The sequence below is a fragment of the Centrocercus urophasianus genome, unplaced genomic scaffold, assembly GCF_019232065.1.
Source record: "Centrocercus urophasianus isolate 14NV4802_14NV808 unplaced genomic scaffold, USGS_Curo_1.0 seq_23, whole genome shotgun sequence".
NCBI lineage: Eukaryota > Metazoa > Chordata > Aves > Galliformes > Phasianidae > Centrocercus > Centrocercus urophasianus.
In genome coordinates, this window is record NW_024884789.1 from 15,960,558 (window position 1) to 15,988,221 (window position 27,664).

Here is a 27,664-nt window from a genome sequence, read left to right on the forward strand (position 1 = left end):
TGTTAACGCATGCTTTGAGGTAGACTTCACTGTGTACCAGCACAGCCTCTTTCACTCAGTGCACTCTACGTCAAGGGTGTCCAAAGAAAAACATCCTACAGATCTAGCTTGTGATGTAAAGTTTCTGACACAAAATCTCAAAAGAGATCAGCCTCTTCTCTCCAAGGTAAGGATAAGCGTGTGAAATAATTTGCTGCTTGTACTTCAAGCTGATTCTCAAGGAATTTATTTCAGTTGCATTTAACTGTAAGTGATGCCAATGAAATAATTCACGTACCTACGCCCATTAGGCTTTATCAACAAAGCAAACTACACAACTCTTTTCTGTACTGAAGATCTCATTCAATACAAGTACAAAGGCACAAAGAGTTGCAGAATTCCAGTTATCCCTTGAGGACAGAAGCACACAGGAATATCTTGGTAAAGGACAGGAGAGGGGGATTTCAAAAACATGCCGTATGCCCTGTTCTTTGAGTGTAAGTTTAAAAAAAAAATCACAACTGAATGAAGAATAAAGATGGAGATTCTTAATATCTTCTGAAAACTGATGTCTGGAAAACCTAAAAAATCACTTGAAATGACAAAGAAATGGAAACATTAATGTGTAGCTCACAGGAATTGGAAGGCTTACAGTACTTAAAAGCCTTAAAACAAGAAGGGCTGACACTTGAAGAAAGTTAAGACAGAAAAAGGTTAAAAATACTCATACTCTCTCTCTTCAGAGAAGTTATTAGCCTGATTCTTTATCTGTGAATTCTGGCTGCTGATATCAAAGTATGCTTTGTTACACTTAGAATACGTTGTACCACGTATCAGAGGACACATTTTACAAATCTTGCTTTCACTCACCTATGTGATGCTTATTAGCTTGCAGAGCTCTTTCCAAGGTAGCAGACAATTGCTGGTAAATTTTGTGCACAGCCACCTGAATTTCAATCTGAATACTTCTCTTAGCTGCTCTGATACCATCCTGGCTCAAACAAAAAATGCTTTAAGTACTGATAACACTTTTATCATCCAGTTACTGAAACAAAAAAAACCACAACAATTAAAATACATACCTGGTAGTGATGCAGTCTTACACTCTCTCCTTTGGCACCTGCATGTCCTACAGTGCCCAAACCAAAGCATCCAGCAAGAAACTGTAATCTAACAGAAGTCAGCAACGAAGATGACTGAAATCCTGGCCCCTGATGACTTCCCATTAATGCCACACTGCCTTTTTCCTCCATCCCTGACAGAAGCACTAAGATTTGATGAAGAGCTTCCAGACGAAGCTAGAAGTAAACACAATCAAAAGATGAAATTAAACAGTAAGCATCCTTAGAAATCAGATCATCATCAGCCATGAGCAAGAGTGAATGATGTAGCTGTTTTCCAATGGACACTTTCTGATAGTACCCATGTTTCTGACAAATCACAACAAAGAAGTACATTTTTACATTTTCAAGAAAAATTCTCCTTGTCAGCATCCCTTTTAATTTCTGAGTAATCAAGCAATTGGCCTAATCTAGTCAGCACAAATAAGCTACATAGAAAGCTTCATATAAGGGAAGCAGTTTACATGCAGTTACATAGTTTAATTTCAAAGCTACACTATAAGTTCTAACCATATCAATGCTGCATGCAGCACATACAGGATAACCTCCCTGCTCCTCTGAAATTCAAGTCTGAAATTTAAAGAACAATATGCAAAGAAATGTTTAAGTGGATGCTTTACTTCCCATTTTAGAGCTTAAAACAAAGTTCCCAAATCCAGTTAAGACATTTTAGAAGAAAAACAGGAAAAAAACTCTAAGACAGAATTTGGAAAATGTTTTTAAAAATCCATAAAATTCAAATACATGATGAACGAGAGAAGATTTTAAATTGAAACTTACCTCAGCCCTCAACTGCTGCTGCTCCATTGCAATTATTGACGCCTGCGGACTGGTGGACATACTTTCCTCTGGTTCCTTAAATCCTGGAGAGTTTCCTACATCTCCACTTACAAAGCTGACAACATTTTCAATCAAAGTATGAACTCCAAGAGATCTTGAGAGGTCAAAATCGGACTCAACGAATGAGTAGGAGGATGTGTACAACCAATCTCTGCTGTGCTTCAGTCGAGCCCATGAGTCAGTTAAAGGTTCCATTTGACTGTGTATTGCTCCTAAACATACACATAATAAAACCTCATAAATTCCAATTTACTAGCCAACACGTTATGGCAGTAGCTAAAGACTGAACTGCTGCTATTCATACAGGTGGAAAATGAATATCCATGATTAATCATACCATGCATTAAGCAACTTAGAGCAAAACATTTGATTTAAATTTACAGCAACTGCCCAAGAGGAAAGGCTGTATTTCTTTTAATTATGGCAAGCACTATTGCAACAAATTGCCAAGTGAGAGAACAAAAAGACAGAAGCCACTTGAACTGCTCAAGTTAAAGCTCGAACACTGGAAAAAAAAATGCTTTGCAGCTAAATGAGAAAATAGTAAAGAAAAGATCTGCTACAAAAGAAATAGTGCAGTCTGCATATTTAAGGTCTAACTGTAAAAGAAAAACATCTTTATTCTTTGTTTTAATCAAGTCATATGTTCTATAGTTCTGAAAAAGCACAATGTTATTTACTGAATGAAATATCTGCAGAATTCCCGAGTGCAGAAGGGCAAGTAAACCAAGGAAAATTCATGGAGAACATTTAATTTTTTTTTCTGATTCTTCGATAAGTGTGTACATCAAATTACCATCTACAGCATGTATTAAAACTCCATCTTATTCATCTGACAATTTCACAAATTAATGTTTTAAGCTTTTGAATTACACCAGCAAGTCATTACACTATCGAAAACTTTACCTTCACTAATTAATACACTCCTCTAAATGACCATCGGTTACCTGCAGCACTGGAACTTACTTATCATTATATATATGATCTCACCTCCAAAAGCATTTTGCTAGACTGCTTCTCTGCCACAAATGAATGCAATGCCAATACTTTCACTGGCAATTAACTGTACATATCAGTTTAAAAATAATATATATATGATCCTTACTTATATCAACATATATATTGGTATTTTATTACTTCTGTAAACACTGTTAGCTGAGTTGGAGCTGTGTATTACAAGAGATCAGTCTCTGATGAAAAAAACTTTCCCTCTGCATAGATAGGAATGTCTTGAGACTGATATGTAAACCAAAGTAAATCTAAACTGACTTTGAACATTCAGTTTGAAATTTACTTTAAATGATCTACACACGGTTTTGCAATATTAATGACTCCTGTGTATTTCAGATATCGCTTGGAGAAAGACAATTCATTCACAGTACTCACACAAGCCTACATTAGACACTTAACTTTTAAAAATCTGTCTGCGAGGTACAAGGTTTGAACATTCTTAAACCTCCATTGTCAGGAAAAAGTCACACAAATTCATGAAACTCAGCTTTTGAAAGCCCACTTTCCTCAGTTAGGATGAGTTCCAATGTTAACAGCTGGATACTCGTGTCAGGACCTCCTACTAAACAATTTTTACTTGCAGTAGCTCTAAGAGCAGCTGCTCACAGGAACTATGAATACAGACACACAGCTTTTTGAACTTAGGATAATGCTGTTACCAACCACTCTCCATCATTTTTCACGAGGCAAGGCAAAAGGCCATTTTTCTGCACCTGAACATCACCTTCCCACAGTAAATTACAAATACAAAATACTGTGGAAGTCTGCTTTCCCTTTATAAATCAGGGAGCTAATCTTCTATTAGTTGGCAAAAAAAAATTAACTGCCAGGTCTAGAAATTATAAAAACCCTTCTACATCCCATTACCTTTTCTGGAAATAGCATCCATGTGCATTTATACAGCATTCCATATACCTGCTATTAAGCAAACTGCAATGGCCTCAGAAAGAACCAACACAGTACTTAGAAAATTTGACCTAATAGAGTATTTTGCAAAAATATGTGCTAAACATACAATAATACATGGATAATACATAAAACAAACAATAATACATAGATAATAAAACGTTTGTTTTAAACATTACTTTTCAAAGTGAAATTCAACCTCCTAGTTTCTGCTGGTTTATGCAACACAGTAATATTACCTGGCCTCCAAAGAACTACCTGTTTTGTCATGTTTAATATCAGAGAATTTTAAGAAAACCCTCTTACTCAATTTTATACCTGGTCACTACATTAAAAAACACAAGTAAAGACAAATATCATCTTACCCTAATTTTAATACTCACTCCTGTACTCGTTTCAAAGCTGTCCATTAAATACTAATTTGCATGCTAAAGAGATATAAAGGACAGCATAAATGGGCACTGAAATACAGTTTTCATCTAAGAGTTTCCTAGCATATGACATGTGAACAAGGCCCAGGAAGAGGCAAACTGAAACCTGAGATTTCCTACAGTAAGCACAAGCCTAATTACTACCACATATATAAATGTTGCACATGTATCAACAACTACTTCAAAAGACTCCTTAAGCTCTGCAGTCTTTCCACAGCAGTAGAGGTTAAAGCATTCCAGAATAACATTAGCTCCTCTGTCCTCTACCTGTCCTGCACTGTGTCATGCCACTTTGAAGCACAGAAGAGAATCAAAGGATTTGTAACAAAACAAAAAGCAATTCCAATGCCTTAAATCAAACTTTGGGAGATATGGTCTCACATATCAGCTGAACATCAGAAGAAAATTTAGTTTTGATATTAAAAGAATTTCTAAAATAAGATCACCACTTATATATTAATAGACAAACTATCTCATATTTGAAAAATTAAAGGTCTTAGTAAATCATTTTAGTATCAAAGGTAACAACGTTTAAATGTAAAACAATTCTAAACTGTTTCAAATTGGAGAGATATCCAAGGATTAAGAGTCAGAGACTAAAAGCAAAACAACTGAAACTGTCTAAATCTTTATAATTTCAGTTACAATTCAGAAGTCAAAGTATATGCTTATACCTCAAAATATTTAAGAATTAGAAGAAATCTAAAATTTACACTGTGGGTTTTTTTTTGAAGATGTTAAGTATCAACAGAAGATTTGAAGTATGTTTGTATAGTATCTCAGCTAGATTCTGTGCAACATCCATCACACAGAACTGATTGCAGCTTAGGACTTGTATAAGCCTCTACAATCACGGGAACAGAATTGCATGTAAGAGTAATCTTTAAGGTTACAGTAAAAAGAAAACAAGTTTACTTGTCCTTGAAAGCCAGCTTATAAAAATGAGTTTTCTACATGAATGTGGCACAGCTGCAATACACACTCCATAAAACATAAAACATGTAGGGAAGCCATAGAGGAAAAAAATAAACATGCCATCAGGTACTTGCTTGAAGCTCTTCTTTTTTCTGGGGCTCAACTGGCCAAAAAGGAGTAAATACACTACACACCACACAAGAATCAGAAGACAAAAGCAGACATTTGAAACAGAAGACAACATATTCATAATATCTCTTCCTCATATTACACTGACTTTAGACTTAAATGACCCCGCTCATCTCAACCAATACCTCAATACATCACACAGCAAAGTTTAAGGAAATAAAAAGTACATATCTATTTTTCTTCTGAATTAGCATTATCTAAGTACTAGACTTTCTAAATTTTCAACCATCTTTCCCTTTCCAGGGAAAAACACCACTCCCTTTAGTACAGTTACATACATATATGAGAGTATTTACTCCTACTCAAACAGACCCCTGAATTTCAAAAATCAGTACAAGCACTATTTTATTTCAAGTTAATTTGAGTGTAATTTAAGTTGCTGTTTTTTTTCCAGAGTTACCTAATTGTGTTAATAAAATAATGAAGTACAATCAGGCACAATGGCATTCACTGAATTAAGATTTACATGAAGACCAGAGGACATGAAAAATGTCTGTGACCGCACTGATAAATATGCATTCTTTATTTCTAAGTATTTAATGCAGTAACTATCTTTATTTAGTGCATTAAATACAAATACAAAATACAATATTTTGTGGCATACTCTCTGGATCTGCAGAACTGAAAAAGTTCAAGGAAAAAAGCAAGGACAAAAATAAAACCTAATGGGCACACATATCAGGGGAAAATCTTCATTATTTCATCATCCCATGTGGAAAGAGTTTTGAAAACAACAGTTTTTGGTTCTACAAGAATGGAAAGTTTAGTAATTCAGAATCAAGTAATAATAGCAAGGAGCAGGATACCCAAAAAGTAGGAATACCACTGTCTTACTTCTGAGCAGATACAATAAATGGAGAAAGCAACTAGATTAAAGAGTGTACAAAGTGGCAAAGATGTCGAATTAAAAGACAATGCTCTCCTCCAAGGTTGAGCTGCAAGACCACAGGAACAACTTAAGAGCAATTTTTCCTACTACTGGCATTCTGTATTTCAATTTATGATTAGGAACAGCTTTTATACCATAAAAATAAAACTATCACCAATAGTGAGATCCAAATTTAAGGAGATGTGATCTGAAGTTTGGATGGTTATTTGCTGATTTCAATAAAGAGAAATCCTAAAATAAGTCAACCCACTTCAGAGGAAGTTACTTTCTTGCCCATTGCAAAACAAGAACTACTTACCAAAACTCTACACATGGTGCATTTTTTGCAGGCTTTGCAAGGACTGAATACTCCCAGAGTATTGCTGATTAAATTGGGGAAAAGTACAAGGGGTAGGACAGAAAAAGATCTGCATTCACACATTGCTTTTCTGAGAGGTGAAAATGTAATCCATCATTAGTAACTGGCTAAAATCACCACGTATTCTAATAACACGAGGGTATCAGAGTTGGTTGATAGCAATTATGCATTCTCTGTTGAGCACGCAATTGATTTGCTTCTGGAGGAAAACTGACCTGGAGGGACTGACCATTTGAGACATGATACAACTGAATCCGCAAAAGTAATCAGTGATTCCCATCAATTTGAACAATTCTCCAGCATTTCAACTAATAGTTGTTTCATCCTCCAACTACTTTTTATGGCTTACCTACTTCAACAGACAGGAAGAGGAAATTTTCCTGAAAATAGTATGTTGGTTGATATTAAATGGGTGTCAATAACATCAAGAGGGCAGGACAGCGCTTTCGGAACTAGACTTTAAAAGCTGTTAACAACATGGGTATCCACAGCTCCTGGCAGTGTTTGCAGGCTTAGAAGTGATCGGTAGCCAGTTCTCAGACATAAAGGACCTCAGAATATATTATGAATCTTGAGAATGAAAGAGGTTTGTCCTTGGAAATTCTATGATCTTCTTCCTGCTACCCAACACAATATACTTGGACTTGGGATACTCCCCTTAGGAACAGGATGCAGTAGGAACCCATAATAACTTGGTGGTGAAAACTTCAACTTTAAGCTGCTTAAAGTAACAACGCTTACATTTGTTTTGTAGAAACAGGTGAGAAAAAGACTGTATGCTTTACTTTACATTAACTGTAATTTGAGAAGTATCTCGTGTCCACTATTCTTGTAATGCATGATTAATCAATGTTAGCACAACAAATACAAGATGATTACAATGCCATTTAAAATTTTAAACTTCCTGATTGTCATTAATGGACTCCGACTACACATTTTCACTTAAGACACATTAACATATTTATTCTGATCAATATTCCTTATATAAATGAGCATTGATAAAACTTACCCCTTTTTCTGTGTGATGATGCTAAATCCAAATCAACGTTTCGTCTTCCACTCTAGAGTAGAAAATTAATAAAAAGCTCATTTCTTTAAGTGGAAATAAGTGGTGCATAATATTCAAGTGTTTAAAATACAACATTCCCTCACAAAAATTTAAAAAATTAACAGAACTGTAACAATTTCAATTCCTGTTTTACCACCACTATTTTCTCTTAACAGTGGTGGTTATTAGCAAAGATCCCTATACTGAAACACAAGCCTGAACAAGTGACAAATGCACAAGATATACCACCTACATAGAAAATAAACTGATGATATCCAAGGCACATAATACTAGCTTACTTACCAGTGAATAGCCTTCCTCATCTGATTCTGGCTGAGATAAATCTGATTCACTTCGTGACTTCATCAGTCTATAGTTTGAGTTTGCATGGATTGAGCGACTCTCTGCAGTAAGACTTTCACTCCTGCATCAGATGTACAAACACAACACAAAGTAAACACTTTTACTAGCCAGTAATAAGAGTTGATAAGCAAATTCAGCAAGTACCACAGTTCTATGTCAGAGAAGACTATCACGGAATATCAGAAGACCACATTTAAAGAGGATTAACTTTGACAACAATAGACTCACACACTCTTGCTTTAAGGACTAGAATTCCAGAGGCAGAGAGAATAAAAGGGTACTGAATAGACATAATCTCCCTCTAAGTTTCCCATCATTATCTTCATTTTAAATTTAAGTGAGGAAAATGTCACAGCAACAGAGTTTCTGCCCATCAGAAGTTTAAGCAGGCTCAGAGGCTCAGTACCAGCATCAGCTACCAAGGACTGTATGCAAATTTATCAATTCCTGGGCTACATTCTAACACACACACACAGATTGAAATAAAAATTTATACGGAGCATGTTTAGAAAAACTTGTGTTATCAAGACTATCTTGGGTTACAAAAATCACATAGTGTTTATGCTCATTGCACCATACATTTTTACAATTTCATGTGCTATCTGCCTTTGTTACACTCCCACGCATAACTACACAGTCTTGCATGTGCCAAGATGCTACAAAACGTCTGAAATTAAGCACAAATGTCAATCTTTTCATGATACACTGATTCTTTTTTGCTTTTAAACATATTCTACAATGATCTTGGATGCTACAGTACAAGTGACTGTTTACACATAATGAAAATACAAGTATGGTAATAAAAAATATAAACACCAATTATTTTTAGGAAAAATAATGAACTTTTCCAACTACATCAAGTTATCTGTACAGTGGATGACCTCGACTCTGTTACTATTCATTGGTAAGCTCAACCTTGGAAAAGAAATATGGTCCATGCAGAAAAGGCTCTCATTAGAGATTCATCAGTGTGGACTAACGAAACTGAGAAAATATCATTGACCTCAAAAAAAATTCCAAGCCAGCACTGTAAGCATTGCTCTGGACACTGTAAGCATTGCTCTGGACAAAAATGTTTTTAAAAAATTTCTAAGAACCCACAGAAGAAAACTGGTATTGTCCCATTGCATGTAAAGACAGAACAGTTAACTATGTAAGCAGTTATCAGATCTCACCTTGTCATTAGTCCAATCCCCTCAGGAGCAGAAGAGGGAGGGTGCTGTAACTGCCCATCCTCCCTTCGCTTCTGGAAATCCTCAATAACAGGGCTCACTCCCAGGATCAACAAGGCAGATCTGTGGATTACAGAGTTGCATGCAGCAGTATACACATCTTGGCCTTCTGTCAGATCAGTGCTGATTCTTCTTTCCTGCTGGGACTGAGGAGGTTGATCATCAAGCCTAGTCCCTGTCCCAGTGTTCATCCTATCTCGATCCCGACTGCGAGCTACTTCACGGGCTGATAGGAAACACTGAAATATTTCTGTAACATGCAACACAAAAAGAAGGTCTTAACTTCTATGCAAAGTTACATAGAACAAAATATTTACCAACAGATCAAGCTAAAAAAATGTTACCTTACAAAGAACAACAAATATTTTTTCCAGTGGTAAAATAATGCAGTAAAACAAAGTCATAAAGGATATCACAGAAACAGATGAAGTATTTACACAGCGCTAAGTTTAAAAGGAAGGGACACCATAATTTGACAGAACACTAAACACTATTTCACTGTCTTATGCAACCCAACTGTTAAGTGGACAGCATCAGAGAGACTGTTTCATGCTAGCCTTTTAGCACATATATAAAGTAATGCACCTGCAAAACTGTATTTCAGAGAACAGCATATCTGCAATTCAACACTGAAAACTGTTCTACCCTTTCATTAGCTTTTTTGTTCTAGTATAATGAAGATGTCCCCAAAACTTTCTAGCAGTAACGAGAGAAACAGTAGTTGGAAAAGAAAATAAAGTACATATTTATGGAAAATATTCAAAGTCAATTCTGTTTTCTAAGTTTCATATACAAGTTTTATATATAATAAATACCATACATACTAATACAAACTCAGAGATTGGTTGAACAGAAATTTAGAGAAAACATTACGAAGTCTATTACTGTTGTATGCAGTTTATACAAGTGTTAACACGGATGTCAGATGAATAAGGGCCATCTGTTTGCTCAGCATTCACAGTCCCTTGTATTAAAAGAATTTTCTGACCCAATAAAAGCACTGTATCATCTTATAAAAACTTTTAACAATGTTAATACAGAGAAATCTAACACAACCTTTTCAATCTTTCTCCCACTCTACTTTTGAGAGAAAAACAAACTAACTTTCCAAAGCACTTTACACTACTGACTCCCACAAGTACTTACTACCAGCTGTCATAACTTCATGTTCTCTTTCCTCTTCTTCATCTTCTTGTTCTATGTGTCCTTCTTCTCTGTCCCGTTCTGCCTGCTCCTCCATTTCTGCTTCTTCATCAATTGTACGAGTAAAAGAATGCTCTTGAGTATCCACATCAGCTGATTCTTGGTTATCCAGCATCTTGATAAAAAAATAGAAATCTACAATGAAAAAATTCTCTCCAAAATAAAAGCTGAAGGTAAAAGGACATAAGCATTTAAGATTTTTTTTCCATCTAAAAGATATTTGTGATACCATATGAAATAAAACACAGACAGCTGTTTGCATTCAAAGCTTTAAATACTAAGTTGGGAAATTCAAATTTCCTTAAGTTTTACTCAAATTATTTTCAGAGAAATGTCTCCTCAGAAGGCTTACTTGGACACAACTGTCAAACTTTGATACTTCAGAATATGAAGTACATTAATAAAGTTTTAAAACCCCGACAACCATTCTATATACAAAGGCTACTCCAAAAGTAGCCTATCTTTTTATGTTGGCCCCCAACATCAGAGCAGATAGTGCTGGTATAACAGGCAGCAGAGGTTGAACCTTCCTGCCATTATTCCATTATTTTTGCTCCCATGCAACAAATGGCAGCACAGGGGCAGTCTGACAAAATGACATCTGACATGGAAGTAGAGATGAAGCAAAGCTGCTGAATTGGATTCCTCTATGCAGAAAAAATAGCACCTATTCACATTCATTAACTGAACGTTACTGAATTACTAAAATTCAGTAGGGAAGGGGAAGAAAGGGACAGAGATTGAAAAGTCGTTGAATTCGTTGGTTCTGGAATGGCAACCAAACTCCATTGTGGCTAACAAAGCTAATCAATCTAAATCTACATCCAAGTACAATTCTGTAAATCTACATCTCTTGTACAACTCAGAGGTACAGCATACTATTGCTACATACACTGATAAAACCAGGCTTCAGGCTGTGCCCTCTTCAGATACTGCAAATCATTTTCTTCTAGTGACTTAACAGCACATCTGCTGCAGATTAATGGATACTAATTATGTGTTGCACGTTTGCATTTGAATCCTGAACTTTTTTCAACAAGGCAGAATAAAAAGATGCGTAACAAATGAAACTAACATTTGAATATCTTGCTACATACTGAATTCATCTGTTACTAAGGTATTACACAGTATTCCCTTAGCATGCCATTAAACTTTAAGAACTCAAAAGTATTTCCAGTCTTACCCATCTGTCTCTTGATGATGATCTAGTCTGAATAAGTTCCATGTTCTTGCAGGCTAGCAAGCGACTCCGAACTTTATAAACACAACGGTATACTTCTGCCAAGGCTTTGCCAGGCTGATATCTGTAAAAGAGATTCCCCCCCCCCCAAAAAAAAATCTTACAAATTTTCTTTTAGAAATTAGAATTGAGCTTTTAAAGACAGTTTTGAGTTACTTGCCTGCTCTCACCGCAGGCTTGACTGAGTAGACTTGTATGTTTCAGAAGAGCAGCAAGAACAAATCTGGACACAGTATCCAGGAGTGATTCATTAGTTAAAGTTGCAGTATCCCAATCTGAAAATACAAAGGACTCATCAAAACCAGCTACTGTTTCCAACAAAAATCATTTTTCATGACATCATATAAAAATCTTCATCCTTTTAAATCTTCCAGTTCATAAGCACATTCAACATTAAAGAAATAAGTCAATAATTCACTGCTGCTTCAGAGACAAATATGTTTTGGCCTGCTCAGGATATTTGTGTCTAATACTGAGCCAAGGAGGGCACACAAACAGGATAAACAGAAACTCAAAGAGCTGAGTTAGGCTGTAATCTCTTTCAGCAAGGATATACAACTGGAGCTCTTTCCTTTATCCAGCCACTGAGTTACATGGAATTTTTTTGTCATATTTGAGGCCTTCTGCACTCTTTCATGTTGTTGAATCCAGATTCAAAAATTATTTTGCAGACTCACTTACAATGAAACAGCCGTATCTCCATTATGAGAATCAGCAATTTAACAGAGCTTAAGCACATGCTTCACTGCTAGTATCAACAAGAGATATTTTGAGGTCTCAAAATTAAGGTTCCCTGAATAATTCCAGAAACTTACATTTTCATTTCAAAATGATTTTCCTCCACTTTAAAGAAGGACCATTATGAAAATAATGCCGTTCCACTATAAAATAAATGAACTTCCAAGATAACATCCTCAAAGCTCCATCTACACTTGAGGCAGAAATGAAATTATTTCCTCCACTTCCATACATGTACTTTCATAATAGTATTTTTCTTATTAAATATTATTTATGAATCCTTGAAGGTTGCTTTAGAAATCACAGAGATCTGTCTGTGAAAATATGAATTTTAACATCCCTGAGTTCCATGACATTGCATTTGATGCTATGCTGCTAACGCACAACTCTCAGTCATCTTATATTGTAAACTAAGCAGGACCACACCAACTTCCAGAACACTCTACTCCATAACCAAAATAACATCAGTCAGCCCATTCAGCTCAGATTTTTCAACTAGACAACCAGCATTCTTTTTTTTTAAAACTGGAATTCCTAATTCCATGGAGTTCAAAACAGAATTATCTCTACTGCTCTCAACAGACAAATAATACGACTTGCTGCCTTCTTGACCTGGCCCTACTTTGTCCAGAGGTACAGCAAATAATCTCTGGGTCTCTCAGAATTTCAGTACAACAGCAGTGTTCTGTGGTTTTATTCAAAGGAGGCCTAGCAAGATTGAGCAGGAACCAAGACTATAGGCAATAAGGATGAAGAACCACTGACACTGTAATGCCAGCCTCTCAAGGACTTGAAAAACTTATTATAACTTCAAAGGCTTATTCTTTCATCCCACTCTTAGCATATTTTCCAAGTTACTTTGCCTTTCTCCACCTCTCTCCTCCCCATTATCATTGTTTTTCTTAATAACTGCAAATTTCACCCCACTCTACTATGAAAACAGAAACACAAACATCTCAATAAGGAAACAAGAGTCTCCTTTTCTCATACTTCGGAGGGGAGAAGAACACTGAACTACATGCTTGCAAATACTGGAATCAGTGTCAAAATTAAGGAAAACAATGGAACACAACAATAAAATATATTAATCGTGTTGCTGAATTAAAAGTTGTTGCCAAAGAAAACACAAGACTTCAGTAGGAACATAGCTGAAACATGCAATATATATTTAACTAACATACACATTCCACATCTTACCTTTACTAACAGCATAGTCTTGCATACTGATCCACAGGCTCCTTGCTGGCTCTTTTGTACAACCCAAGGCCAAATCAACATAGACAGTAATCTCAGGTCTCAGCTTATAATCAAAAGGCTTCTGTTCCTCATTTCCAGATAAGGCCACTTCTAACAAGGAGCTCATGCATTTGTCTAACAGAAGGGAAACACTTAAAGATTAAACTCCATAAATTTTGAGGATTACATGCACCTCTCTTGAATGGCAGACAAACATATTTCACTCTCCATTCTATTCCACAATAAATAAATAAACCAACATACCTCACTGTCTGGCTACAAATTCTCTCTAGATTAGGAATAAAGCAATTTTGTTACAATTCATATCAAGTTTATGAAAATTTAGAAGCATTATCCTCTGCTTCAATATCATAATCTTGCATCATTACTTCTCTCTGATGTACAACCACCTCTAACACACTTGGTTGGGATGACTACGCATGCTTGGAAGGGATGACTAGAAACAATAGTGCTGAATGCTTTCAATGCTTCTAGTAAACGAGAAGAATTTGTTTTTAATCATGTTTTCAACTAATATAGACTCCACTTTCGAAGTAGAATACAATTTAACATAATATTTTTAATGAAGAATGTGAAGAACGAATTGTATATGAAACATTGGAGCCCCTGATTTCTCTGTTAAATGCCGAACATCTAAAAATAAAAGAAATTTAAATTAACTTAGTGAAGTTTGCGTTACTTCTTTCACTGAGAAACTGTTTGAATATTCTAATTCTCTCTCTATGGATTTCCAATACTCTTTGTAAACTGTAGCAAATATTTAAATAGCTATTTTCCAACTTCTGTCCAACAGACAAAAGAGCTGAAATAGAAACTCTATGTACAGAGACTTGTACAAATGTGACCAAGAAATTTCAAAACAGAACACAAATATTCACAGTGACAGTTAGTTTTCTGTATTTAATAGCTTACCTAGATGAGGAATATCCATTTCAACTCCATCGCTGAAAAGTGGAGTTTTCAACCAATAGGCTGTGTCTTGCTCCTCAGGGGACACTGGAGGTCCTTGAAGCATGCCACCAAGACACCGCCCAATAAGTAAAGCTACAGTTCTCTCTAGATCTACAAGCCATACCCAAGACTGGGCAGGCTGTGGTAAGGACACTCCAGCAGGATCAATTAATTCAGGTCCACCTAAAAGCAACGAATCACCAAATCAGTCACTGTTGCCCAGATGTTAAAGCCAATTCCAAAATTAGTAAAATTAACTGCAGGTCTCATAACATTTCCCACTTAATAACAGTTGATTTGCCCCTTTTTGTCAACAATTGTAAACTAAAGAAAAAGCAGCTAGGACAAATCGATCACTTCGCATTTCAAATTGATCAGCAGCAAAAGCCATAACCATCCATGTGACAGCAGCCCACGCTCATTAGGCACGTTCAACATGGACCACATGCAGCCTGAGACAGCTAATAACACAGCCTGCCCTCACAACACATCATGGTGGTGGCTCTTCCCTGCCAAGCAGCCCCAGGCACACATGCACGACTCAGCAATAACCAAACCATCAGTGTGCTACTAGCACTGTCTCAGCTGAAACCAGGACAAGGGAAGGGCACAGAGAGGTGCTAACTCCATGTCCTGTGCCCACCACATAACTCAGTAAGCTGAAATCCACTTCTATTACACATTATACATGCACTTGTGCTACTTGGCGAGTAAAACACAGTGACTGTTGGTAAGATTTCAACCTAATGTAATCTCGAAAGATAACAGAACCTAGTAAAAGAAAAATTGTGGATGAAGGAAGAGTATACAGTGAAAAACGGACAGGTAAATACCTCTTTTTAGAGACTGTTAATATGTTTAATTTATAATGAAGCTGTGTCAGAAGGATCTGGCAGCACACCTTCAGGCAGTTGGCAGCTTATAGAATCTTTATACTCATAGAATCATAGGATGGCTTGGGTTGGAAGGGGCTTTAGAGCTTATCCAGTTCCAAGCCCCTGCCAGATCAGGCTGCCCAAGGCTCCACCCAACCTGGCCTCAAACGCCTCCAGGGATGGGGCACCCACAGCTTCTCTGGGCAGCCTATACCACTGTATTACCACCTGCTTAATAAAAAAAAATTAATCCCAATACCTATTCTAAACATCCCCTCTTTTAGTTTAAAACTGTTCTCCCTTATCCCACCACTATACACCTGCATAAAAAGATAGTCTCCAAAATCAATAATTTTAAGTTAACTTACACTGCACAATGGAACGCAAAGTAACATTTGGACTAGAGAGGAAATAGATCATGACAATATTTTTCCATTTACAAGTAAAGTACTTTCATTATTACAAAGTTAGTATTTTCAGTTATATATATATGTATATATAACATATATATATATATTTTATATATATGTTATAACATATATATATATATATAGGACATATATATATGTGTCCTATATTGTTCTTGCGTTCCCAAAGTCATCAGCATACATTCCAGGCTGCACAGTAAAGAGGTCTGCCCACAGCTCAAAATATTTCACAGCAAGGGATGTTAATACACTTCAGAATTTAAAAATGAGATGCAATAAGACACTACACTTAAAAAAGCAGTTTTTAATAGAAATTAAGTCTTCCACTATAAAAAGAGATATCACAGAGTTACTATAGAATCATTAAGGTTGGAAAAGACCTCTAAGTTCACCGACTCCAGCCACAGACCCATCCCCACCATGCCCACTTAGCCATATCTCTAGGTGTTGTATTTCCACATTTCATAGAATCAATAAAATTGGAAAAGACCACTAAGATATTTTAAAGCACTTGGTATGGCTGTGGGCATCAGGTTACCAGAGGCACGTGACCTGGTTTGAGGCAGGATTATAAATTCTGCACCACAGTTTTACTTGGATAAGATGAAGCACAGCACCCTGTGGCACTGCTCAGCTCCCAGCAGGCCTGACATCTGCTTGGGCTGCAGGATGAATCATGGGGACAACAGGCAGCAGGACAAGGCCGTGCTGCTTCCCATCTGCTGCCACTCACAGCTCAGAGCCAGAAGAAACAGGGCAGCCTCTGCCAAATGCAGCCCTGAGGACAAGCTAAGGAGGCATTCATCTGCCTTACAGGTCTCCAGCTGGTCAATAAAGAACAGAAACGCCTTCCCACCAACCCAGGATACTCTAGTCTTTATCTTTCATATCAAAAGCATGTTATTACTCTTACCATGAAGTGGCCACTGTAACTCTTGATCTTCTAGAAGTGCTGCAGCAGGTAAGAGTCTATTAAGACGATCCAGAGGTGGCAACAGATCTAGCAGATAACTCAACAAAGGGCGAGCCACTGACACAGGCAGTAACAATAAAGAGTTGACAATCTGAGACAGCATACTACCAGCTGCAGAGACATAAATCACATCTACAGAGGAAAAAAAAACAACCAGTAATTAGAATCTGGAATTGAATTGTATTATAGGCACAGTAAAACAAGTCACAAAGAACGGCACAGAAACATCTCAGCTGTCTCAGTATGTCTTAAAACTACATTTGGAATTGGAGGGTTTATTTAATAACCATAAATATATTCCGTATTTTCTCCTGCACTTTTCAGCAATTAAAAAACTGAATGCTAAAAAACAGTAATCTAAACCAAATATTACTGAAATAATACTATAGAGAGACAATTTTTATATATTTTTTTCTTTCAGTTTTCCTATGTGCAAAATGTCCTGACAAAAACATGAACTTGATGCTATGCTTGGGTAAGACAACTAACCTCTTTCTTTGAAGAGACTTGGGATGTTTATACTGTGCAGGTGTGAGGAAAATAAGGATTTTTATTGTTCTAAAATAACAAGAACTGTCCTAAGCTGCCAATCCTGCCATTACTCATTTTTTTCATGAATATTTACCTCTCAGTTTTTCCCCAACACTGCCATTCCAAGAACTTTCCTTAAGCAGCGTCGCAGAACGGGAATAGATATCTGTAGCATGAGGCAACAGAAGCTGAAGGTGTTTATGAAGCAGTGCCACACTGCTGGAATTCTAGAAGGAAATAACCATAAAATATCATAATTATATACAAATATTTAAAGAGTTCATTATTTCTATCAGTTTTTTTTCAAATACTCAGAAAATTTTTATTAAAAAGTAAAAATTGCATATTACTCATGCATGTTGAGGCAATTTTTCCCCCTTTAAAATACAAATAAGGATACATACTTCACTAACACTGTTGATGTGGCAAAAAGCCAGCAACTGTTTCTGCAGTGAACATAAAAGCTCATGAAGATGAGCAGGTTGGCTGTTTTCTGATGATGATGCACCCAGTAAAAATTTATCACTGTTTTTCTCCAGTTCTCCAAAGGCTTGATCCTATTCAGACAAAAGAGAAAGAAAAAAAAAAAAAAAACAGCACAAAAAGCCTCGCTCTCTTCCAGATTTTTTTTTCTTTCGATTCTCAAGCACTATTATTAGTTTAACTCAAGGAAAACTGGATAAAATAACTCATTCCTCACCCTGACCCCCAAATCACACTATGTTGAAATAAGTAATATTTCTTAAGATACCTAAATGTTTTAGAAACCTTCCATTTAGAAATGTCCAGAAACCTTCCTAGCATCATCTAGGATGGCAGAAGGTAGAAAGCTGCTTGATCTCCTTGCAAATTCTACAGTAAAAATGGAGTCAGTTTCAAGGAGAAATTTGAAAGTAGCTGGATATAGATGACTGTTGAATGTCCACAGAACAGAACTAAAAATTACCAACCCTAACCCTCAGCAGACAGGGATAGTATGCTGGAGAAGTAAAGAGCTCTGATTTCTTTTCTCCTTTATATTTAACTGGCTAGTTGAATAAAAAGGTGCAAGAGTCATCAATTGCACTTATGCTCCCCTTAACTGTTCATCAGCCAACACTACTCTACAGCTAAGAACAATAATGTATCTGACATACTACAATAAGATGGCTGACCTCTACTTGATGAACTACTGGAAGGCAGATTGCTCAGTGTCAAATTAATCAGACAGACTCACATTCCTAGCTTCTTTCTCTGCTGGTATTATACAGACATAAAAGGGTTCCATAAAGCAATCTACCTATATATTGATGTGCTATACCGTATCTTCCAAAAAGATTTGCAGCCAAAAGGAATAGGAGTCAGTACTTCACTCTGATAGGAAATCAAATACACTTATGCAAGCCAAGTTAAACAAAAAACACCAATACAAGATTATTACACTGATAATGTTAGAAGTAGCGAATTAATTTTAGTCCACCTCCAGAGAGAGATATATGGCACTGCTGCTTTAGATAAAGCAAAGGAATACCATTTTCTGGAATTTCTAAACATTCAAAATATTCAAAATTCATTACCACTGTAACAAAAAGTAACTACAAAGCCTATACATACTGTATAAAAACCCAAATTTCTTAGAAGAGTCTTCATTAAGATTTCAGCTAAATGAGTATCTGGATGACTGCTCTGGACACTGTATGTTTGGTCAGAGAGATTTCCATAGCTGATGCATAATGAGGAAGTTTCTGTGGTATCAGATGGCGAGCTGTAGCCAAGTAAAGAAGCTACATGGGTGTGATCTTGCAAGCTTGTCAAAATAATATCCAATTGCATTCTCTGGGGAAAAGAAAAAGAAAGAAAGAAGAGTTCAGAAACAGTAAACTTTTTGTTCATGAAGTCAAAATGATGAAATAATAAAAAGGCATTACAGTTAACAACACTATTTTTGTGTCTTATGGTAAAATTGTTAATCTGGAAGATTTTACCAACAAAATCCAAACGCATTTTTTTCCTGCATGTCTTCAGTACTAGAGAATAGATCAAAACTTTGAATTAGATAACTACACCCAGTAAAAACCTGAGACTGACAGAGTGAAATAATACACCAGACCAACACATTCTTTACTTAGTTAGAATTATGCATGTCATACGGTCTTTTTTTTTTTTTTTCTTTTTTTAACTATTATTCTAATTCTAAGGACAAAAAGCATGACAAGTATAGATTAGACCAAAAGTGGTGGCAGATACAGAGTAATGACCTTTCATTTCAGTAGTGTTCCCTACTATCACTGAAAAAAACCTCACAGCATCCTGAAAAACTAACCTGTTCTACTTCTTTGGGGCTTCTAGTTTGCACCAGTACAAATCAGAAATCTTCAGAAAATTAGAATCAGAAGATTCCTCTTCACGGTTTCAGTATCAGTGTTAATCAGTCTATTCCACAATAAAATAGATGTTATCTACAGAACTGAATAACAGGTACTCTTATTTTTTAACTTGAAACTACTGCAGAAGCTTCAGCTCCTACTGCCACAAAGAACAAGAACAGATGCTCCTTCTTTCCTTCCACTTGGAGGGTACTTGGCAAGTCTCCTAATCTGTGAAAATTCCTTGTCTTCACATTCATCAAAAGAGAAAAAGGGAAGAAGTTACAACCCACTAATCTTTGCAAAGTAGAATGAAATCCATGTAGGACAACCATTATACTTCCTAAAAAACAGTTAATTTTCTGTTTCCACGATCTAGAATCTCACTTGGCCAGGCTACAGAGTTAAAGTTGGGCTTTTCAATGCATTCCACCAATAATGTGCTAGCTTTACTGTTCAAAATCCCCTGCTGTTTCAGCAAATGAACATACAGTACTGCTTTCAAAATGCAGCATATTATTCCCTTGACCATACCTGTCCTTTTGACAAGCTTTCCCATCTATCAGGACCCTGGGGTAGAAGAGAGTGTAGCAATTCCATTCTCTCACGCAATGGAGGAAGTAGCATTGTTGCTCCTACTGAGAGAGTCTCAATTACGACCTAAAAGTCAAGCAGCAGAAAATACTTCTTGGATAGGGAAAAAACAATCAATGTGACTGCAGCTTTAAAAAAATTCACACAGTACATGACACACATAATACATCCAGAACGCACACTTAATTTTATTTGACATGAGGTTTCTAATACAAAGTAGCAAATTCATCTTTTATTCCAGGATGTATGCAATACACTGAAGGTATTAAATTAGTCCAACACATTGTCAAATTTGAAGATCTTCATGCATTGCCATTTTCTTAGAGTGCCATTGTAAGGGAAGATGATTTAGTTTAATCAATCTAAAGATTAACAATTTTCAGTTCTCCATAGTAAACTTTCTCTGAACATAAAATTAAAGTCCACTGCTACACAAGTTCATCTCATTTTAAAAGCAGTATGAATAGGCAAATCTTTCTCATTGATAATAGTTTCAGTATCAATGAAACCTCGAGTGCTGCGTTCAGTTTTGGTGCAGTAAAGCTGTGAGGGGTCTGGAGCACAAGCCTTACAAGGAGCAGCTGAGGGAACTGAAATTATTTAGTCAAGAGAAGAGGAGACTCAGAGATCTTATTGCTCTCTACAACTCTCTGAAAGGAGGTAGTGGTAGGTGGGGGTTGGCCTCTTCTCCTGAATAACTAGTGACAGGACTAGACAGAATGGCTTTAAGTTGCATCAGGGAGATTCAGTTTAAACAATAGGAAAAAATTTATTCTCCAACAGAATGGTCAGGTGCTGGCACAGGCTGCCCAGGGAGGCAGTGGAGTCACCATCTCCGGAGGTGCTCAAGAAACATTTAGATGTTGTGCACAGTTTAACTGGACATGGTTTAGTGGAGAAATATTGGTGATAGGTGAACAGTTGGAATGGATGATCCTGGAGGTCTTTTCCAACCTTGGTGATTCCATGATTCTATGAAAATTGAACAGTTGGCTCTATATCTGAAATTCACAGTTCTCATGTATGTAAAACAATTTTCACAGCTCTATTCAGTGGTTTTCCATCTTGCTACAAGTTAAGTGCTCTGTTCTAACAATTCAGTCTCACACAGTATTTTTTAACCACAAATTCAAGCTGAGGATATAAGCTATTTCTTTACTGGGGCCACCAAAACAGTTAGTTACTTTTGTACACTACTAAACTACACAGCATCACTTCTTCAAAGCTGGCAAAAATTCACAGAGAAACTAGACTCTGATTCTGTAAAGACCAAGTATCTGTAATTACAATCAATTTCCACTATCTCATGTTAATTATCCCATAATCTGAAAGTTTAAGGCTTATTATTACAAGCAATAATAACTAAAACGTTAGCAGGAAAAAAAAAACAGTGAGCAGAAATTCTTAAGTAAACATTCTCCACTGCTTTTCAGATTATAATACAGTGATAGTGATTCATTTCCCAACTGTAATGAATAGAACTGTATTCATCAGAGTGTCATGTTTACACAGTTAGAGAAATTTCTAATAACACACTTAAAGAAAAAAATATAAAGTAAAAGGTAGACTTTTTTTTCTGTGAACAAAGTAATACTTACTTCCTGAATTTCATCAGGGACAGAGGAATCCATCAGTCTGAACAACAAATTCCGAAGAGGACCCGCCTGCCGGCCAAGAATACTGGTAGCTACACCTCCAGCCAGTGCAAGTGCAAGGTGATTTGACAGCAGCTTCAGGCACAACTTAAGGAAACTGTGATGCTCCCTGTAAGAAATACAGCAGCATTCATGTTTTCTGTTGTTAGCCTTATTCATCCTCACTGACTTGTGCACTAAGATTTTCACTGATTGTATTTTGCAGATCAGAAAGGTAAATAAATTATAACTAGAACTTCACATAAATTCATCTGAAAGCCCACTGCTTATCTGCCAAACAAACAAACAAACAACAAAAGGCAACAACAGAATACAACAGTGTCTTGGCTCACAATGGTTCCAAGGGCATTCCACTTAGAAAGGAATCACTAGAACTGAAAGGCAAAATCTTTCCAAAATACATTTACAGACCAACAGACAAATATATTTCTCACATAAAGAAAGAACAGAAACTGTTTAGGAACTAATAAATGTAATCTTCTCTTTTTATATTTAGAAATGAAACAATCAGATTAAAAACAGAAAGTCAGGATATTAATTTCTGATCATCCTTCTTGAAAACTTTTGAATTTTCTTATTTTGTGGAAAGGAGAAAAATTCCTTATGCATCTTTGATACTTGCAGTGCTGTTTGCAGGTGTCTGTGAGGAAGCATTCATGGTTTTGTATTTTAGAGTACTGCAACTAAAACATCACTTTTTGTGTAAAAGCTTCAAATCGGGCAAGCTGTAACAATGCCTACTGATGATTTGTAAAGAGATTGTTTTAGTCAACATGGCACTATCAAGATGGGCTTAGTTTGTTACACCTAGTTTGTCTCACTTTCCAGAAGAGAGGAATTTGTGGGAATTCAAAAGCAAGAACGCACTTCTTGTATATTTGTTTCAAACCCTCCAAAGCGACACCGCCTCGCTACTAAGATCACGTTTGTGACAAGCAGCTTCCAGTTTCAAAACCTGAATATCTATCAAACCCATGTTGTGGTGATGATGAAACATCTCAAACTGCCCAATAATAACCACTGTCTGCACAACTGAAGCAAACTGCTGAAACTGTGCTGCTATAATTTATTGTTAAGTTTCATAGACAAATTTGTTCCTGAAAAAAAATGGAACCAACCTTCAGCATTTTGTTCATTCAGATGGAAAACAATTACATTTCTCTAAATAACACTACCAAGAAGCCACACATGACCTTTAGAAAGGTCTTTTAAACATTCTGCATGACTCCTACGTCTCTTGAGGTACCTTGAGCTCCAAGTAGGAAGAAACAGCCCAACCTCACATACTACAAATGCTTGCAGAAAAATATTCTAATACTTCTGATTAAAAAGCTACAAAAGCTTATAACGTGCAAGTGTTATGTATACCTTGATGAAGGAAAAGGAAGAGGGGGAATTTCACTGTTAATTTTGTCACAATAGTGTTCAAGAAAAGAACGAAGATGTGAAAAGGTACTTTCTTCAAGGTCTACGCAGTAGGGTCTGTGCCATGCCACAACTTGCCTGAAATCAAACATCAAAATAATTAGTAAAAATCTTCCAATATTCCAATTTAAGCAGATTGAAGTGAGTGCCTGATCTTACTGACTTCGGTTTTTTTCTTAAAATAAACCAATCTGACCAACTTCTTGATCCTAGCAGGTAACATATGTTCTTTTTTTCTGTAGACATTTTCAAAAATCAAACATTTTTCATTTGTAAACATAAACATTTACAGCATCATGAGCATAAAACCATCAAATTAGTGCAAAAGCTGATACATTCTCACAAAACTGCTTTAGTACGAACTCTAGATTATAAAGAGGTTTTAATGAAATACAGAGAGAATTCAAACAAGTTAGTAGTTCCACTTGGTTCTATTTGAGGCTCACCATTTTCCTCAACTGACCTTTCAACAACAGTTCTCATTAAAACAGGACATCTTGAAACTCTGGGTTATCTTCCAAATATTAAAAGAGTTTTTCTATTCCTCTCTGTTAGTCCGTATATAAGTCTGAGGTTTATCAGTTCACTGTAATCACTTGATCAGGCCTTTGCAGTAAAGTATTATTTCAGGCACTGCACATTAATTACTAAACCATTTATTTAGGCACCTGTTTTCAGTTCATCTTGACATGTAACCACTTAGGAAGTTACTATGAAGGTTAAATTTATGTCTAATGACTTATATGAATTTATGTATTTCCCAAACTCTTACTCTTTGTTGCCTTGTTAGCTGAAAGAAACTACATAAACCACAGAACATGCAGTCAGAAGCACAAAACAAAGAAATATTGAATCCTCACTGCCTAACTTGATGATTTTCAGTAAAAAGGTCTTATTTTTGTCTAATAGCAGATAACAAAATCTAAATGTACTAATATCCATATTATTGGTGCTGCTAAGCTATTACTTTTGTACTACAACAGTTTGGAAAGAACAAAAGGAAAGAGAAGAATAGAATTTAAAGAGATTCTTCAGTCCAAAATATTACAAGCAGAACACTTTAAATGCATTAGTGCCCTCAGGAAAATATTAAATGCATCCAAAGGGTATTATATTTTTAAATAAATATATGTCTGTCCTCAAGTATCACCATTACCTGTCTCTTGGAAGAGCTGTCCAGGCAAGACTATGAGAGGTTCCTGCTGAAATTTGTTGAATTGAAACTCCATCTAAACCACTGACTTTCTTCGGTTTGGTAATGGGACCAGTAGAGTTTCCCTGACCACACTGTCCCATTGAATTGTTACCCCAAGCATAAACTTCATTATCTATAATTGCAAATAGAGCAGAAAACAGAATCTGAGATACAACTGCTTCTGATCAAAAGGGAAGATTACATATCTTCATGCTTAATTTATTTTACCATGAGAAAGTGCCAAACAGTGACTGTCACCAATTGAAATATCAACTATTCTTGTAGCAGCCAGTTCCTCAATAAGTTTGGGTCTGAGAGCAGTCGCCTCAGAAGAGCCACAGCCAAGGCATGCACCACAGCCCCATGCATAAACCTAGAGCAAACAAACCACAAAATATCAGTGTCAAATCTGCATTATTGGCGATCATCAGCAATGTACTGGATAACCACTTTCACAACGACCGAAATCATGTTTTCAAAAGAACCATGCAGAGTACTTTCATCGCTTACATACATTTAATGCAATCTACATTTATTGTCTCCAATCACATTTCTGGCTACAGAGCAGATCAGCTGGGAAGGCTGTCGCAAGAGGAGAAACTACCACAATAAACTTCAGCATTCTTGATCCATACTTCAAAAACACATTCTCTTTGAATCATGGTGAAGTGGGAGTTCAGCTAGATTAGAAGTGTAGAAAGGTTTACTGTATTACATGCATATACATTAAACCACTGCAGGACCCCACTTACTACCTAACATTTATTTCTAGACTCTCCTGTAATTTCATGAATTAGAAATGAAACAGTTAATGTGCATTTTTAAATACACATTTTAAGATACTATTACATTATTTCATTACCTCAGGTGGTTAATGCATTAAAAATTAAAATCATTTCACTGCTTTTTGTTTCCTGAATCTCATTTGGTCTTGTACCAGTTACGTTTCTTGATCTAAAATAATTATTTGCTGTGGCTAACGAAGACTCTTGGAATGTGTACTTTTGCTTGACTCTGCAGAACATTCTGAATAACTCTAGCCTCTTAGAATCTCAGTACTTTTAGCCAGACTCACATCAGGAGCTGTACAGCCATACACCAGCATTCGTGAACTAGCTGTATGTTTTCTCAACAGCCAAAATAATAAATGCTGAAATAAACCCAATCTGTCTTGTTAAATACCAAGTGCCATTGTTTGAGTGAAATCTATTTGCACCAACCTGTCCTGTTGATGTTAAGGCAAGTGAAGACTGGCTCCCAGCACAAACTTTTCGAATAAACATTCCTTGCAAGGCTTCTATAACTTTAGGTTTATATACTCTATTTGTATCACCATGACCAAGTTTGCCTAAAAAAAGGAAAAATTACAAGTGGAAAATATTTTCAATATATAAATGGCGACAACTGGAAGTACCAAAAAAAAATTACTTTCAGATTTCCAAAACATCAGGGTACATTTTTAAAATTAACACATATAACAGTTTTCATAAAATGTGTTCTCTTTCAAATACAATAATGGCAGACTTTAGGAAATACGTATTTATTATGGTGTACTTATACCTACCATTATCTCCTCCTCCAAATGACCACACTGTTCTGCCATCTTTGGACAGAGCTATCGTGTGTGAACTGCCACAGGAAACCTCTCCTACATTGCTAATATCTTTCACTAAAGTCGGAATGTTGCGGCTGTTGCTGTCACCGTGACCTGAAGAAAGCAGAAAAAATCACTTTCTTTTTGTGAAAATTCCTATTCTGGTCTGTAATCCCAGCAAAGTTTTGCAAAAGCCACGTAAACAGAAGACAATTTTTGCCCACTTTTTGGAAAGAGATCTGCAGTTAGGTTAACATAATTTCATTTTTATAATACCGTTTTTATAACACCTTTTCACTTTTATAATACCACTAAATAACAGAACTACTTTCTACCTACTTTGAAAAAATAAAAAGAATTACTAGTATAACTGCCTAGTTATACTAGACTATACTAGTACATTCTATACTAGAATAACTAGTGTAACATTAGTGATTGGGTAGTTATACTTCCTAACACTGGGCAGCAAGTGGCCTGAACAGAATAAGGAATCTAAAATAATGGCAGATTCTTACTTCTGCATATACACTGCACAAATGAAATCAGTGGATAGCCTTAAATCATCTTTTCTGCAGAAGCCTAATATACTACAGCACCACCTACTTTAAGAGATACTGCCTGGTATCCCTAAGAGAATGTGAACAGGTTCCTATGACTTAACTGAATGCTACTTCTTAGCTGTGCACTGGAACCCATCAGTGCATAATTCAAAGTACATTAAGAATGTAAAAAACACATTAAGCTAAAACTCAGTGAGACTTTTTCCCCTCTAACCTAATGTCCTTTTCCTAAAAGCAGGGAAAGGCTCAGAACTTCTTCTGTTTCCCCTGAAAAACTGTGACAGACTGCACTGTAAAACAACATCCCCTCCATCTTTTGTCCCCAACACAGCTACTTGCTTTTACCTCTCCAATAGGAGATCATGACATTCAAATCAAAGAGAACAGAAAGGAACTAAAACTCCCCTTGAAAGCAATTTTCTGAGCAAAATCATCTGGTTTAAAAGAACCTGCTTGAGAAGGGTGGTTTCATACCAGCCATGCAAGCTGCATAGCAAAGATAATGAAATAGACAAAAGTGAACTTGAAAAAAAAAAATTAGAGATATTAAGAAGTTAAATTTAACTGAAATGATAAAGTTAAGTGTATTAAGATAAAATGACAAAGTCATTTCATTAAACAGAATGTCAGTTTTCCTTATTGGCATCACATTATAATTGAAGACTTGATATCTTCCACCAGTTATTCAACATTGTCCAAAGAACCATTCTACTATCACTAGGCTACGTCCATCTAGAATTCTGGTTTATTTTACATGCCTACTCTACACACTTAAGGGGCAACAACTGTGATGTACAGTCTTATAAATGAAAGGCAAC

General features: G+C 36.1%; 1 protein-coding gene across 8 annotated transcripts in view; it reads right to left on the reverse strand.

Moving 5' to 3' along the window:
• The window catches only part of HERC1 (HECT and RLD domain containing E3 ubiquitin protein ligase family member 1), a 93,889-nt gene that overhangs the window by 43,937 nt on the left and 22,288 nt on the right, over positions 1–27,664 (reverse strand). For all 8 annotated transcript variants that reach the window (XM_042823938.1, XM_042823940.1, XM_042823939.1 and 5 more), the window contains exons 7-28: positions 26,257–26,400; positions 25,913–26,040; positions 24,921–25,065; positions 24,654–24,825; positions 23,441–23,575; positions 22,016–22,181; positions 20,358–20,483; positions 19,072–19,293; positions 17,883–18,035; positions 17,573–17,705; positions 16,888–17,079; positions 14,633–14,854; positions 13,661–13,834; positions 11,886–12,000; positions 11,669–11,789; positions 10,429–10,600; positions 9,226–9,532; positions 7,991–8,111; positions 7,649–7,700; positions 1,881–2,152; positions 1,062–1,277; positions 850–970 (exon numbers count right to left, since the gene is read on the reverse strand). In XM_042823938.1, the coding sequence (XP_042679872.1) occupies positions 850–970; positions 1,062–1,277; positions 1,881–2,152; positions 7,649–7,700; positions 7,991–8,111; positions 9,226–9,532; positions 10,429–10,600; positions 11,669–11,789; positions 11,886–12,000; positions 13,661–13,834; positions 14,633–14,854; positions 16,888–17,079; positions 17,573–17,705; positions 17,883–18,035; positions 19,072–19,293; positions 20,358–20,483; positions 22,016–22,181; positions 23,441–23,575; positions 24,654–24,825; positions 24,921–25,065; positions 25,913–26,040; positions 26,257–26,400 (3,609 nt within the window). The remainder of the gene's footprint in view (positions 1–849; positions 971–1,061; positions 1,278–1,880; positions 2,153–7,648; positions 7,701–7,990; positions 8,112–9,225; positions 9,533–10,428; positions 10,601–11,668; positions 11,790–11,885; positions 12,001–13,660; positions 13,835–14,632; positions 14,855–16,887; positions 17,080–17,572; positions 17,706–17,882; positions 18,036–19,071; positions 19,294–20,357; positions 20,484–22,015; positions 22,182–23,440; positions 23,576–24,653; positions 24,826–24,920; positions 25,066–25,912; positions 26,041–26,256; positions 26,401–27,664) is intronic.